General features: G+C 59.9%; 1 protein-coding gene across 1 annotated transcript in view; it reads right to left on the bottom strand.

Moving 5' to 3' along the window:
- SH3PXD2B (SH3 and PX domains 2B) overlaps positions 1 to 14,888 on the bottom strand; it is a 75,064-nt gene extending 60,176 nt beyond the window's left edge. Inside the window, exon 1 of the mRNA XM_081303887.1 lies at positions 14,662 to 14,888. Within this exon, the coding sequence (XP_081160013.1) occupies positions 14,662 to 14,736 (75 nt within the window). The 5' untranslated portion in view covers positions 14,737 to 14,888. The remainder of the gene's footprint in view (positions 1 to 14,661) is intronic.
- Positions 14,889 to 15,149: the final 261 nt, after the last annotated feature.

The following is a 15,149-nucleotide window of genomic DNA, read 5'->3' as shown; positions in this document are numbered from 1 at the left end:
TCACCCCCTGCCCCTCGGTGCCTCCTGACCGTGATAGGGGAGATGACTGGGGGGGCAGACAGGCAGGCAAGCAGACAGATAGGCAGACAGATAGGCAAAAAGCCCATACAAATAGACAGGCAAATAGTCCCACACGGTCCACCGTCACGGGACCTGGCTCAAGGGCTCTCTGCCTAGACAGCGACACTACTCCTGAAATGGCTGAATGTAGAGCTCAGCTGCCAAGGGGCCCAGCATCAGAGCTGGCCTGGTCACAGGGGAAGGCAGGCCTGGCCTGACCTGGAGGAGTCCCTGTCCCTCCAGGGCTGCTCTGAGCCAGCGACGGAGCAGCGGAGAAGACGCAGAAGCCACTCTGCTCCTCCAGGATGCCCGTCCCACCCCAGGGCGGCAGGAGGGCGGGCGTTCCCCTGAGGCTGGCACTGTCCACAGCGGTCCCCATGGAACCTGGCGTCAGGGAACACAACACCAGGAGCGGGGCGACTCTGCTTGGAAGGTAAAGAACCAAACCAGCCCTTGCTGCTAAGGCCATTGACAGAAACCTGACAGGCCCCGCTCTGGAGCCCGGACACAGAGGGGCTCTGTGGCCAGACGCGGCGGGGACAGTCCCTCAGGCTCCGACCTTGCTCTCCCCATCTGAGCAACGGGGAGAACAGCAGCAAGGCTGGCAGGGGACCGAGGACGCAGGCCTGACAGCTGCCCCGGCACACTGCCCGCGGAAAGCTCCAGAGCCACCAGAAATCGGCTTTGTGGAGATGAGACCTGGGCTCTGCCTGACCAAGCCACTGTCCCCGCGAGCGACTCACACCTCGTGACGCGGGGCGAGTTAAAAGGAGTCAGGAGTGTCACCCTGGGACTCTGTGACACGGCCTCGAGCACAGGTCTGTGCCCACGGCGGCTGGTGGCTAAGCGCCCACACTCAGATGCCGCCGGGTGGCCACATTGGCGAGCACCGCAGCCGGGCGCCGCAGCCAGCTCACACCTCTCCACACATCTGGCCCGGGCGGCACGGGGAGCTTCCAACGGCAAGCAGAGGTGCTGGCAGCAGCGCCCGGGCCGGCTTTCTAGGAAAGCCTCCAGGGCAGGCACTCGGGCCTCGCTGAGTTCCTGAGGGTGCCAACCTCGGAGGAGCCCGGCAAGGCGGGCAGGAGCCAGGCCAGACCTCAGGTGGCAGCCTCCCCTGTGTAGCCACAGCAACCACAGCCCCGACCGTACCCAGGACGCACGGGTCTCGATGGCCCAGGAGCCCGTACCCAGGGTGCATGGGTCAAGATGGCCCAGGAGCCCGCTCCAAGCAACCAGGAAGGACCAAAACGAGCCCGTGTGTCAGTCTTACTATGCAGGACACTAAGTGCTTCCTTTAGGGTGTATTACTGGAGACTCAGAGAGGGCGCCTGGCTTGCCTGAGGCCACACAGCAGCAAGTGACAGGGCCAGGAACTGGACTTGGGCTGGGTGACGTGGGAGGAAAAGCCCAGGAGGGGTCTTGGTTCACACCCAAAGGCCCAGCACGAGTCTGGTACGTGGTAGGCACTGGACAGAGAGCAGGATTCTGTCACAGGCTGCAGCCCCTCAGCCCTCTGCGGGGCGGGGGTGGTGGTGAAGGGTCCTGTTCCTTGTGTGCGGAGGCTTTCTGCACAAGGAGACAACTGCTCAGTATCTGGAAGGACCAGCCGTTCCCCAGCTGGGGACCAGCACCTCGTGACCACTGGCTGCATCCCCAGCACTCTGCTTCTAGGAAACCCTATGGAGCGCAGCCTGTTTTCCACCCCATGTTACCAGCAGATGTTCAGAGAGGTCAGTCCACTTGCCCAAAGTCACATAGTGGGTTAGGGAGGGTGCCAGAACTGGAACTCAGGCTTGCCTGAGTCCAGAAGGCCCCTTTTTAACTGAGGGCACCAGCCGAGAAAGGGTCACGTGGACCATCAGCAACTGCACTAGTTTCCTCCCAGACAGCAGAGCAGACCTCAAAACCACAATGGAACAGCATCTCACTCCAGTTAGAATGGGAATCAAGAAAAAGACAAAAAACAGCACATGCTGGCAAGGCCCAGAGAAAGGGGAGCTGCCATGTGCCGTCAGCGGGACGCAGATTAGTGCAGTCACCATGGAGAGCCCGGGAGGAGCCCCAGAAACCTAGGAACAGCACCGCCGTGTGACCCTGCACCAGCACCTAGGAATAGTACCACCGTGTGACCCAGCACTTGCACCTAGGAACAGCACTGCTGTGTGACCCAGAGCCACCACCTAGGAACAGCACCACCATGTGACCCAGAGCCACCACCTAGGAGCAGCACCCTGTGTGACCGAGCACCAGCACTTCAGGCAGGTAAACAGAGGAACTGAAGTCAGCAGGCCGAGGTGGGGCTGGGAGGACCACAGAGGGATGAGTGGACGAAGGACACGAGAGCATTCACAACGTCCGTGGGCCAGCCGTAAGGATGCACCCTGTCACACAGCAAGGCGGCACCAGGGATGCCCTGGGTGTGAACTGAGTTGGGCAGAGAAGGCGGCCCCGCCTCTCTCCCCTGTGTGTGGACGCTGAGCAGCCATCTCAGAGACACTGAGTGGGACACAGGTGACCAGTGGGGGCGTGGAGGGCTGGGGGACGGTCAGCTGGGCAGGAGGACGAGCTCCTAGTCCCGGCCACACAGTAGGGCAACCTCAGTGGACAACCAGCTGCAGAGTCAAACCGCAACTCAAGGGTTCTGAACATCCCCAACACAAAGCCATGATGAGCGCTGAGGTGATGGCGTGCAGGTCACGACCTGGTCACGCTGTACTGAAACATCCCGAGGCGCACCCCATACGAATGGACACTCATCACGTGTCAACTGAGAAACCTCAGAAACAGCCACCACCACCCAGCAACAGGGGGCCTCGGTGGTGGGAGCAGCCGGCCAGGGCGGGCGGGCAGCAGGGACCCGAGTGAGTGCCCGGGCCATGGCGGGCAGCAGGGGCCGAGTGCCAGGGCCGGGGGGGCAGCAGGGGCTGAGGGCCTGAGCCAGGGCGGGTGGGCAGCAGGGACCCGAGTGCCTGGGCCACACGGCACCAGCCACACCAGCGCCCCAGCTGCGCTTTCCAACCTGGCTGCTCAGGACAGGGGGCGGTGCTGACCCTGGCCATGACCTTGCCTTGGACTTCCAGCTGTGAGGGAGGCGAATCCCACTCATCCCAACTCCTGCTGTACAAGGGACTGCTGCAGGGGGACTGAGTCCTCCTTGCCCTCAGGAGGGACCTGGCCAGGTCTACAAGAGTGAGTGGTTGTAGAAGGGCAAGCTGACCCCTCCCCACTTCCTGGCTTCCTTCCTCAGGTGATCTCTCCCTCTCTAAGCTGCTCCCAACATTATAGTGCCAGCCACCAGGACATGATACAGCCGGGTGGACCTCACCAAAGCTGGCGCCAGGCTATTTGGAGTTTTTTAGCCTCCAAAACTGAGCTAAACAAACTTCTTTTCTTTGTAAATTACCAAACCTCAGGTATTTTGTTGTAGCAATGGAAAACTGATTACCACCAACAGCATGTAGCCTGAGTCCTCTTAGTGCCTCCCATTAAAGAAAATGTGGATTCGTATTTAACAAGCACTTCCTTACGACTGACCAGGCTCCAATACTGGGTAAAAGGAAGTGGCTTCCCGTGTGGGGTTGCCAACTCTGTAAAGACAAGGAGCCCCTTTTTCTGCATGAAATGTATGTGGCTCCTGAGGTCAGATTCTGTGGGCACCCTGGGCTGCCCCTGGGTTGCACCTTGCTGAGCTCCCAACCAGGCAGAGAATCATCCCTCCACCCAGGGAGGGCCCTAGTGGACTATGATGTCATTTCACACTGTCCTCTCCTCCCCGGAGAAGGCTTGGACAGTGATAAACAGACGTAGAATTTAATGTGCTCTCCAGCATTTGAGGGTCTAGGAGGAGCTCGATGCACCCCATCTTAGCACCCTCCAATCCTGCATCGCTGTTCTGTACCACAGGGAACAGAGAAGGCCCAGGAGGTCAGGGGACCTGTCCAGCCCGGCCATAGCGAGCCGTCTGTGGGGACTGAGGTCCTCCACGCCTCATTTCTCGCTCGGGTGCTGGGGGCTCCCTCGCAGACCTTCGCAGGCACAGAAACATTTTCACAGCTGAGGTGGCCTGTGGTCGTTCCTCTGTGCCCCTGAGACTGGCTCCAGGAGCCCCTCCTCCCCGTCCCCATGACACCCCAACCCTGGGCGCTCAGGCCCTTCTATAAATGACAGACGCCTGCACACGTGCGGCCCTGCTGCTTTAACTGTCTCCAGATGACTTACAACTCTGCCCTGCGGATGCCATGTCCGTGGTCACTGTGCCCTGCCCTGCCCAGGACTCATGGCCATGCAGGCCGAGCTGTGTGTGCAGAGGGCAGCAGCGGGTGGGCGGCTTTTTCCGAGATCTTTGCTCTACCTGCAGTCAGGGGCTGCCGAGCGGCCTCTCAGGGACGCTCCAGACACCGCCATCAGGGGTCCTCAGTGCCCGCTCAGGCCTCCACGACAGACATCCACATGGAACACTGTCTCCATCACCATCCGCGACTCCAGACACGTCCACCTGTGAGGAGAGCCCCTTCAAGTCCGGGGGGCACCTCTGGACGGCTCACGGAGGGTCCTTCTCAGCGTGCTCCACACCGCCTACGTCGGGTCCTTTGGGGCCACTGGCTAAGCAGGCATCCTTAGTCAGATGATGATAAGAATGACGACAACAGGCCACCGTCTGTGAACGCTTCTCTTTCCCAAGCCAGGTCGGGGCTCAGCCCTCTCCAGGGCCAGTTCACAGTTACTCTTGCCCTCAACTTACAGAAAAGCACAGAGAGGCAAACCACTCACTCAAGGCTGCACAGCCAGGAGCTGGCAGAGCCAGGCCAGAGGCATGCTGTGGGGCGTCCAAGCCTAACCTCTGAAACCTCTTTGCAGGGGCCTGTCAGCTTTTGGGGAGCCAAGGACCCCTTTGGAAATCTGATATAGCCTCAGAATGATTTCAAATGAGTGAAATGCACAGGATTTCCAATGAAATGAATTTAACAGAACCACAGTCATTAAAATGTCTCAAAAACAAAACTAGGACGATATTAAAACAATAAAGTCACAAAAAAAATCCAGTGGGGGGTCACAGGACACTGTAACTAGTAGCAGCGTGATGCACAAATGACCTCTGAGGATCCAGGGAGCAACTGTGATTTCTTCAGGTGGCAAAGTCCCATGCGTCACTACTGTCACCATGGGCTGTAGCCTTTGTTAATAACAGAAGGCAAGCCAAGTTTCAGCTGGAGGTTGGTGAGAATTCAGATCAAGCCTCCCCCTTCCAAGTTCAAGGGCCATGCTGAGAACGCTCTGCAGGCCGGCCTTCCCAACCCCAACCACGGGTCTCCAGTTGACACCGAGGACACCCCAGCAGTGGGCAGGCAGCCCAGCCTCTGGCCCTCCCTGCCCGCAGCCAGCTGCAGGCCCTGTGGGCCAAGGCCTGCTGAACAGAGGGCCACCGTCTGAGGACAGGATGGAGCCTGGTCACCTCAGCCTCTCAGGCCCTGGGCCAAAGTGCTGACAATAAACCACATTTGTGGAACTGTCCGGAAGCCAAGGGCGGCCCCAAGCCTGGGCTGCTGATTCACACCTTGGCCCGGGAGGCGGAAACGGTGATGCCCCTGGTGGGTCCCGCTCCAGGGCCCAGTGGGAGGGTCACAGCTCGGCTCTGCTGAGTCTGCAGGGCAGCTCCCATCCTCCTGTGCATCAGGCAACCCCAGGGTGTGCAGTGGGGGTGGCCAGCGGGCTGTGCCCCTCTTCAGACAGTGACGGGCGCAGGGCCAGCGTGATCCCCGGAAAACTCGGCTCCCTTCTCGGCCTCAGTTTCCACGTCTGTGAGATGGGCTTCTGACGGCACCCACAGAGCGCGCGCTGTCTCCGCCTCCCCAGGCCCCCTCCTCCCAGTGGCAGACCCCCAACTCTACGTCCCTTACTAGCAACGTCAGTGACGCTGTCAATCACGACACCCACCCACTGGAGAGTCTGACCTGGCTGGGCCAATCAGAATCTCTCTTCCTGGAACTGGACCCAGTGGCTGGCCCAAAGGTGGCCTCTGGGCAGCCTCACACCCACTCCGGGGGCTCCAGCTGCCCGCGGTTTTTCCACGGCTGGGTGCCCAGCTCTCCGCTGCCTCTGCCAGCCTCATCTCCCAGCACATCAGTGGCTTCTGTCAGTGGATCCAGAACCTGCACACTGGCTCTTGCCTCACAGAGGTGCAGCGACATAAAGCAAGAAGACCCTCGGGCACAGAAGACGCCTTCCAGTGGTGACTGTCCTCCAGCGGGGGACACTATCATTAAACATGGAGAGCAGACAGGTCTAGAGCTCTTTAACCCCCCTTCGTGGCCTCCCTCCCTCCCTGATCAGCTCCACTGTCCACACGCAGCCCTGAGGCTAGACTTGCTTCGGGGTCTGCGAGTCTCCGCTCGGGTCTGCGCAGGGCCTGCCCGCCCATCAAGCTGGGGAGGCCTGGGTGCCGGCTCTTTCAGGGCCTCCCATCCAGCACCTGCCTCTGCTCCTGAGCCCCGGGCCAGGGCTCCCCAGGGCGGCCCAGTCTCCACCCCTGGGGTTCTCGGCCAGTCAGGAGCCCAGGCCCCGCTCCAGTCTCTCCTGTCCTGCCCTCCTGCCCTCTGTGCCTGCCATTGCACTGCCCTTGTCCCTCGATAACACCCCTCCCATGCTTGAGATCAGCCTTCAAGGTGCCGCTGTCCCCAAGTCTCCCCAGAAGCCGAGGCCACAGGTGTGAGGCTCAACCCAGGTCCCACCTGGGGGTCTCCTGGCTGTCACCTACTCAGCACCCGAGCTGCGCAACGCCTGGCCCAGAGCGCCATGTGTTTGTGCCCCACATTCTCAAGAAAGGACTGTGACCGTACGGTGCAGGGAGTTTTCTTGGTGGTGGTTCTGGGAGCACAGTGTGGAGCCCGGGATGCCCAGGAAAATCTGAATTTCAGAGACACGACGAAGCAGCCAAACGGCATTTAGCATAAACGTGTCCCAGATACTGTGTGTTTATCTGACATTCAAGTTGCGCTGGGTGCCCTGGGTTTCCATCTGCTAATCTGGCACCCTGGACCTTCCAGGGGCTGGAGATGGAGTGGCAGACCCAGAGCTCCACCCGCCTCCGGCCATCACTGGAAGGAGGCCGCAGGCCAGGAACCCAGGCACGTGGGCATGACAGGGGAGAGTGCCCTGCAGCCTGGAGGTGGGGCAGAAGAACCCCACTGCGGCCACGAGGGAGTCTGCAGGTTCCAAGGAAGAGTCCCAAGGGGACGGCCACCCCTGCGCCCGGTGCCCCTGCTGCAGGCTCCACGCCTTTGGGTCTCTCCTATCAGACGGTTCCCATGACACACCCAGGGGGCAAGGGATGCCAGCTCCACATGGCTTTGGGGCATGAACCCAGGCTGGGAAACTCCAGGGACAGCTGACCAGCAGCGCGTGTCCCCAGGCATTCTACACAGAAGCTCCTGAATCTCCCAATGTGCCACCCACTTCCTCGAGGAGACTCAGGGCCAGCGCCTGGAACGAGGCTGAGCCCACTTCCCAGCCAGAGCCGCAGCCTCTGAGCAGGCCTCCCCGGGCCCCTCAGCTCCCACTGGGCCCTGGGGACAGAGAGGCTGCAGAGACTCACAGCTGGCCCTGTCTCCAGAGGACGGGAGCACAGAGTCGTTCTCCCTACAGCAGCTTCCAGAGGAGGGAACCTGTCACCTGCAACCAGGGCACACGTGGCAGGGAGAAGTCCCCTGAGGGAGCCTTGTCCTCTAGGGGAAGAAGTCCCCTAAAGGGAGCTCATCCTCTAGGGGAAGCCTCCTGAAGGGAGCCTTGTCCTCTTGCTCCTGCAGGCACCCCTTGTGGTGACAGTGGCTGAGTGCAAAGCCCAGGGGACGGGTGTGGGACACACTCTAACTTGTAGGGTCTTTCCAGTGCTCCTGTGACCTCAGGGTGCAGCCAGGCCAGGCTGCAGGACTCAGCTGAGGGGCAGGGGCCTGGCGAGGTGCATGGTAAGGAGGGCGCCTGCCAGCCCTGGGGACTGACACTCGCCACTTTCTGCTTCTTCAGCTCCAGACAGGGAAGCCACATCCTGAGCCCTCCCTCAGGTGGGGCTGGGGGAGCAGAGCCAGTGGCCTGGGAGGACTGGCCAGCCGGGCAGCCTGCAGTGGGGCGGGCGGCAGGATGTGGGCTGGGGGCGCACGGCTTGGCACTGCTTCTGTTTGACATGAGCATTCCTATTTTCTTATTTTTACTAAAAACAGGACGGTGTGCCCACTGTAGAACGTTTGGAAAACAGAAAAAAGCACAGACGAGCGAAAAACAGCAAAAGCATCCATTCTGTGAGCTCTCTTCCTGGGCCGAGACGCCCAGCCTCCTCGGCCACCAGGAGGGACTCGGCCACACGCCGCTCTCACCAGCTGCGCACTGTTCCAGAGACAGAGAGGGAAGGCGTCTGGGCCACCTTGGTGGCACTCTGGCATGGGAAGATGGCCACCTCCCTCAGCTGGCTCTCTCTGATGGGATTTAAGGAGTTACCAACCCCCAGGGTGGGTGACGGGCATCAGGGCTCCTGAGACAGTCGCCCCCAATGCCACAATAGCCCGAAGGAATTGGAGCTGTTGCCATCCCCATCTCACCAAGGACACCAAGGCACAGACAGGCCACGGGTGGAAGGTGGCACGGCGGGGCTGGATCCTGAGCTGCTCACCCGAAGCCCAGATCCAAAGTCTGAACTCAACTGACATCCCAAATAATTTGAGGATGTGGCAGCTCCACAACCTTTGGCCTTGGGACACCTGCAGGAAGCCAGCGTGTAGGAGAGGTGACACTGTGGACAGGGGAGGGGACTAGAGGGCCGTAGGGGGATCAGGACGTGGAGCACAGCTGTCAGGCCCGCGGGCATCCTGGAAGGCCAGCACCAATTAGGGCCCTCTGCCCGCCTCCGCCCGCCTCCACTGGCCTCTTGGGAGGCACACCCTGCCTCTGTGACAGGCGGCAGCCATTTAAACGTCACACCCAAGGGCCCCAAGATATAAGAGCCCAGGGCTGAGCCTTGCTCACGGTCTGTCCAGCTACAGCTTGGTGCCCAGCCTGGGGCAGCAGGCAGGGAGGGACATGGCTCAGGTTGTGGCTGTCAGTACCCTTAACAGTGTGTTCATGGCCACCACTCACTGCAAGAGCCACCAGGCTCGGGCCCGTGTCATGAGCCAGACCTGCCAACCACCCTACTTGCAGGCAGGGGCCACCACCCACTTACAGACGCCCAGGCATGCTGGAGGCAGACGCAGGTCTTTCCAGGGACAAGTCACCCGCTGGCCTCCAGCCCGCAGGGGCAGACTGAGTGTAGGCACCCTCGGGCCCTTGACCAGCAACAGCTGCGAGGGCACTGGCTGCACCTGGTCTCCAGACGTGGACACCAGGTTAGGGCCATGGCCACATAGAACTCCGCAGTGTGCCGCCTGCAACATCCAAATTCTTCCCTGTGTCTGCCGCAGCCCCCGGGTTTCCACCACGGGGTGCCAAGGAAGGGGGGGGGGTGCTGGAAACACACAGGGACTCTGGGCAGCAGAGCCACAGCTGGCTCCAGACCTCTGAGCCAACCAGCCAGGGGCCTCCGCAGGGCGGGGACGGGGACGGGGACGGGAAAGCTGAACACGCAGATCTGCCTGGGAGGCCACTGTGTGGCATGGTGATTGCAGCCTCCCAGAGCCTGGTTAACCAAGGAGGGAGCTTTCACAGGCCAGGCCCACCTGGCGCCCCAGGCCACCACTCACCCAGAGCTCCTCAGGTAAGGGTGACTGAGGCTGGTGGTGACGCTCACTGCGTCTCTCTAGGCTGGAGGTACTGGGGGATCAGGGAAGGGCCCAGGATGGCTCTGACATCTCACATAAGGGAGAACTGGGGCCGAGCAGCAAAAGTGAGCCACCCACGGTCACTTGGCTGGGTGGTGGGATGGCAGGGCTGCTCTGTCTCCACCAACACAAAGCCATCTAGCTCAGTTCCCTTGCAGCCACTCCATGCTGTGTGACCTCAGGCATGTGCCTCTACCTCTCTGAGCCCCCAGCTCCTTAGGGGAAAGAAAGAACCCTAATGAAACTACCTGAAAGATTAGTATTCTGATATATAAATAGATCCTTCAAACCTAGAGAAGAAAGTAACAAACCACACTGGCAAAAGGGAGAAGGGTGACATGGGGCAATTCACAGAAGAGGACTGACATGGCTGATGCAGGCGTGAGGACGGAGCAGACTGGTGTGACCTGAGACATCTCATGGCTCAGGGTGAAGCAGACACGGTCACACATAGAGCCCAGGCCCCAGCAGGTCCCCGAACAGGCTCGAGGAAGCCCCAGGCTGGCTGCTAGGCCATGGGGGCCGAGGAGGGGGCAGCTCTGGAGCCTCGTTTCCCAGCGGCAGCTGAGGACAGCAGGGCCAACACAGCTCTCAAAGCCAGCTGCTCTCGCACGCATGGTTTGAAACTTTCAGGACAATCTGAGGTGGCGGCAGGTCGGAGGCAAAGACACTGATGCAGGCTGGGCGGAGGGGCTCCTGCAGGGGCGTGAGGCACCTGGGGAGGCTGGTGATGGGAATGTCCTAAAACCAGATTGTGGTGATGGCTACTGAGCTCTAGAAACGCATGAAAAAGATCAGTGAGTTCTTCTTGTGACATGTAATTGAGACCTCAATAAAGCTGTTAAGAAAAATCCTGTCTGTTGGTCTCTACCTGTGTATATTTTGGGGTACTGAGGATTGAACCCAGGAGCGTTTAACCACTGAGCCCCAGCCCCAGCCCTTTATATTTCTTATTTAGATACAGGGCCTTGCTGAGTTGCTTAGGGCCTCACTAAGTTGCTGATACTGGCCTTGAACTTGCAATCCTCCAGCTTCAGCCTCCTGAGTAGCTGGGATTACAGATGTGCACCACCATGTCCAGTTTAATGATTTATTTCTTAAAAAGTAAAACGGATCTGCAGCGTACATGGGAGACGTGGTGCTCTGGCCAAGAGGAGGAGTGAAGGCTATTGACCCGTGTTTACTTTGGTCTCTGTTCTATGTATTTGAAGCACTGGATTCATATAATACAACACGCCCAGTTTAAAGGGCCATGGTGACCACCGAGCACAGAGGCAGCTTCATCGGTGCCTGGCCACAGCAGTGGGTACACTTCAGCTGTCCTCAGATGGCTCCAGGAGGATGACCTGTCCTGCTCCCTGGGACCTGAAGTCTCCTGTGCAGAGCAGGCAGCCTCTCCCGGCCCCACAGACCAGACTCTGCTAAACCAAATGCCCCCAGGTACCCGCCAGTCCAGAGACTGGCAACCCAGACAACCCACTCCCACAGTCCTCCTCCTCCCTGAGCTGGAAGGGCGCAATTGGGGTCTCCAGAGGATGCCACACTCAGATGCCCCCTTCCCATTCATTCTCAGACCCTGGGGCTCTGGGGCAGGCAGGGCAGGTGTGGGCAGAGAAGCAGCAGGCCACAGCTCCAGGGGAGCCCTCCTCAAACAAAACTGTTGTCAATTCAGCCTCACTGCTGGGGTCTCAAAGGACCCCCGGGAGTGTCAGCCCCTGCATTTCCCATACCTGGCCTATAGTCCTGGGCACACTGAGGCAGCCTCTGCCCACAGGTGCGGCAGGCCGGGCTGGGGCTGGAGAGGACGCCATCCTGACACGGGGAAGATGCCACTTGGGGCGGAACAGGTGGCTAGCCCTTGTGGCCAGACCTGCACTCCAGGCATGCTCTCTAATGACATCTGCAGCACCATGACCTGTCCCTCCCAGGTGACTGCTGATGAGCAGATGGTGGCTGAGGTAGCTGCAAAAGGGGGGACAGGAAGGGGGACCGGGGGTGTGGCGACTGGACACTCTGAAACTGCTCTGCATATTCTGTTGACAGACACTCCTTACTGAGGTTTGGAGGTAGAAAGAGTGTCCCCCAGGGGTTCCTGTGGTGGAAATTCATACCAGCGTGACCGCATGGGGCGGGTGGAACTTTGAAGAAGTGGGGCCTGGTGAGCGGAGGTAAGGTCAGGGCTGCTGCTAAACACCCTTGATGCCAGGGACAGCCCCACAACAAAGAACGACCTGGACCAAAGGTCAGCAGTACTAAGGTCGAGAAACTTGGTCCCAGAGGAAACCAGCAGTATTCACAATCTGCAGATCATGAAAGCCAGGGCTCAGAGAGGCAAACTGACCATGCAAAGTCACACAGCAGGAAGTGGTGGAGACCAGGACTGCCCAGCCCCCAGTTCACACTCTCTTCACGGTGGCTTCCTAAAGGGACACTAAATGGGAGCCCAAGTCCAAGCCTTCTAACAGCTGTTCCCTCACCCGCTCCTTCCAGGGTGGGGATGGGGGCAGGCTTCGGGAACCAGGGTGGTGGTGCTCCAGTCCCTCCAGGTCTGAACCCCTTGCTCTCATGGCACCAAACTCTCTGTCCCTGCAGATGCCTCAGCTTCAGCTCAGCCACATAGCCCCCACACACTGGCCAGAAGGGAGCTGGCCCCTTGAATCACACCAGTGACTAAAACCACATGCAGAGAAACAAGTCCCTGGTGGACTCCCCTCCCCCATGTGACTTCGGCATGCTCCCAAGCACAGTGACGTGGCCACCATGCGGCAAGCAGGCTGCAGGGAGCTAAGGAACTCCATTCCTGCCAGTCACAGGGTGGCTACCCTGGAAGAGGGCACCATCATCCCCATCTTATGGATGAGAAGCCGAGGCGCAGAGCACACACAGCAAGCTGGGAGACCAAGATCTGAGCCAATAAACGTGGGAACACAGACTCGCTGCAAGGGACCCCTAAAGAGTGGCTGAGAGCTTAGCAAGATGCCCCCAAACCTGCAAACCCTTCAAAAAACGTGTAGCAAGAAGGCATCTGCTGGAGCAGAGAATGAAGGACTTCTGGCTTATCACAAATGACATGGCCGATTTCCCAGTTTTCAAGTGGACTTTGCCCAGGGAAAGTGTGGGGATTTGGGATCTGGGAGGCTGTGTGATCTGATAGGACAGCAATTTGGGAGCCCAACAGACCTGGATCGACATATTTGCTCTGCTCCTGACTGTGACCTCAGGCACAGAACCTCAACTTTGTGAACCTTGGTTTCCTCATCTGTCAAGGGGGCATGAGAACTGTCTCTTGATGCATGTGAAAGGAGAGGACAGGAGGGAGGACGATGACGCCCAGTCCTCAGTGGCTGTATCTATTCCCTTCGACTAGCTCACAGACCTGAGGGGGAGGCAGCATGGAGAATTCCAGACTTCTTCTGTTGCCATGTTGGTGAAAACTATCTTCATACCAAAAAGGCAACTCAGTTAACACACTCAACAGGCTCCAACAAGAAACCAAGATTTGGCAGCACTTGAAGCAGTTAAAAAAAAAAAAAAAGGTTGGTGTGGGGGGGAGACAATTTAGCTCAGCTTGGATCGAGGGAAACTTCACTCTATTTAAAGATGCCACAGGTCCAGGAAATAGCTTCCCACCGCCCAGCTGAGGGCTGAATAGCTGGCTGCCCAGCCAATAACAATACAGACCCGCACAGCACGCCCTTTCTTGTAGACTGCACAGTGGATTCCCCACTATCTCCAGAATTTTATAGGCTATTCATGGAAGGCATGTAGCTCTGCTTTGTAAGGATGAGTCTCTTTAAAAAACAGATGCAAAGAGGGCTTCCAGGGAGGCCCAAGAGCCGAATTTAGACAGCCAACGCCCTTTTCTAGTCATTGTTCTCCACTTCTTTGTTAGGATTCTTTCCCTCCCTCTTGCTTTTTTTCCCCTTCCTGGTTAACTTCTCTGCTGCCCACTTTTCATCCCCTGAGACACCACAGCCCCTTCCTCCTGGAGGGAGGCCTTCCCCAAGACCTCCTCTCCACCTATCATCTCTCCACCCAGAAGCTCAGAAGTGGTCTCAGGGCTACCTGGACCCAGGCATAGCCTCTTTCCACCTGCAGGTCACCAGGAGCCCCAAGCTCACCTTCCAGAAGGAGGGAAGGCCTGAACACAGCTCTGATTTAGAACCCTCAGCTTCTGAGCCTCACCCTTCCCATCTGCAAAAGGACACTACTGGCCCATTTTCTCTAGTCCTCGCCAGCTCCAAACATGACTCTCATTTCACAGAGGGAGATTCCCAGAGAAAACTTTCCTACAGTTTTACACGGAAGTTATGGGGGGGGGGGGTTTACTCCAATGATCCATTCCCAGAGATCTAGCTCGCTCAGGCTGGTTGTTCCAAAAGGACGGGCCAAACCTGGCCATGTTCAGAGGGGCTACCTGTTGGCTGGGCACTGCGGGTCAGGTACCTCTGGACAATGAGGGGCGACCCGCGAGCAGGCGCTTCTGTCTTTCTCCCTTTTCCTCTCTGTCCCCTACACCGGCTGGGGCCGGACTTTTTCACGGATGGGCAGCACCAGAGCTGCAGGGCTGGGGGAGACGGAAAGGGGAAGGGGAGCGGCAGAGGGGAGCAGGGGACCAGGCGGCAGGAAGGGAGGAGGAGGGGACGGGGCCAGCAGGCAAGGGGGAGGGGAGCGGGGTCGGGCTGGCGGCGCGGGACCAGGCACGAGGCGGGCGGGCGGGCGTCCCCGGGCCGGGGCTCTCGCTGGCCCTGGGCGCCAGGGGCTCGAGGGGGCGTGGGGGCCGCGCCGCACTCACATAATGCTTGTTGGGCACCCGCCGCTTCTGCACGTCCAGCACTTTCACCTCCACGATGCTGCGCCGCGGCGGCATGGCCGCTGCTCCGCGGAGCCGGGGCGGGCTGAGGGACCGGAGCTGGGAGCCGGGAGCGGGGACGAGCGCGATCCGGAGCCCGCGCCGAGCACGAGCCGCCGCCGCCCTTCGTTCCGCGCGCTCTCCAGCCGCCCGCAGTCCAGGCCCCGCCCCCAGAAGGCCCCGCCCCTAGAGAGGCCCCGCCCCGGGACCGCCCCTTAAAGGTCCCCGCGCCCACCCGGCGCGCGGCCCCCGCGGGCCACGTCCGGCCCCCGCCCAGCCTTTGTCCCGGCGCGCGGCACTCGCGCCCCGGGCGGTGGGGACTGGCCTCCGCCGTCCGTTTTTGGAGTGCCCCGGGACGCGTTCCCGCACTCGCTCGCTCCGGCCCAGTGCTGGGCCGGCTCGGAGAGCCTGACTCCCGGGTTCCATCCCCG

This window comes from Spermophilus citellus (genome assembly GCF_964194105.1).
Source record: "Spermophilus citellus genome assembly, chromosome: 1".
Classification (NCBI taxonomy): domain Eukaryota; kingdom Metazoa; phylum Chordata; class Mammalia; order Rodentia; family Sciuridae; genus Spermophilus; species Spermophilus citellus.
This window is presented reverse-complemented; position numbering and strand designations above follow the sequence as displayed.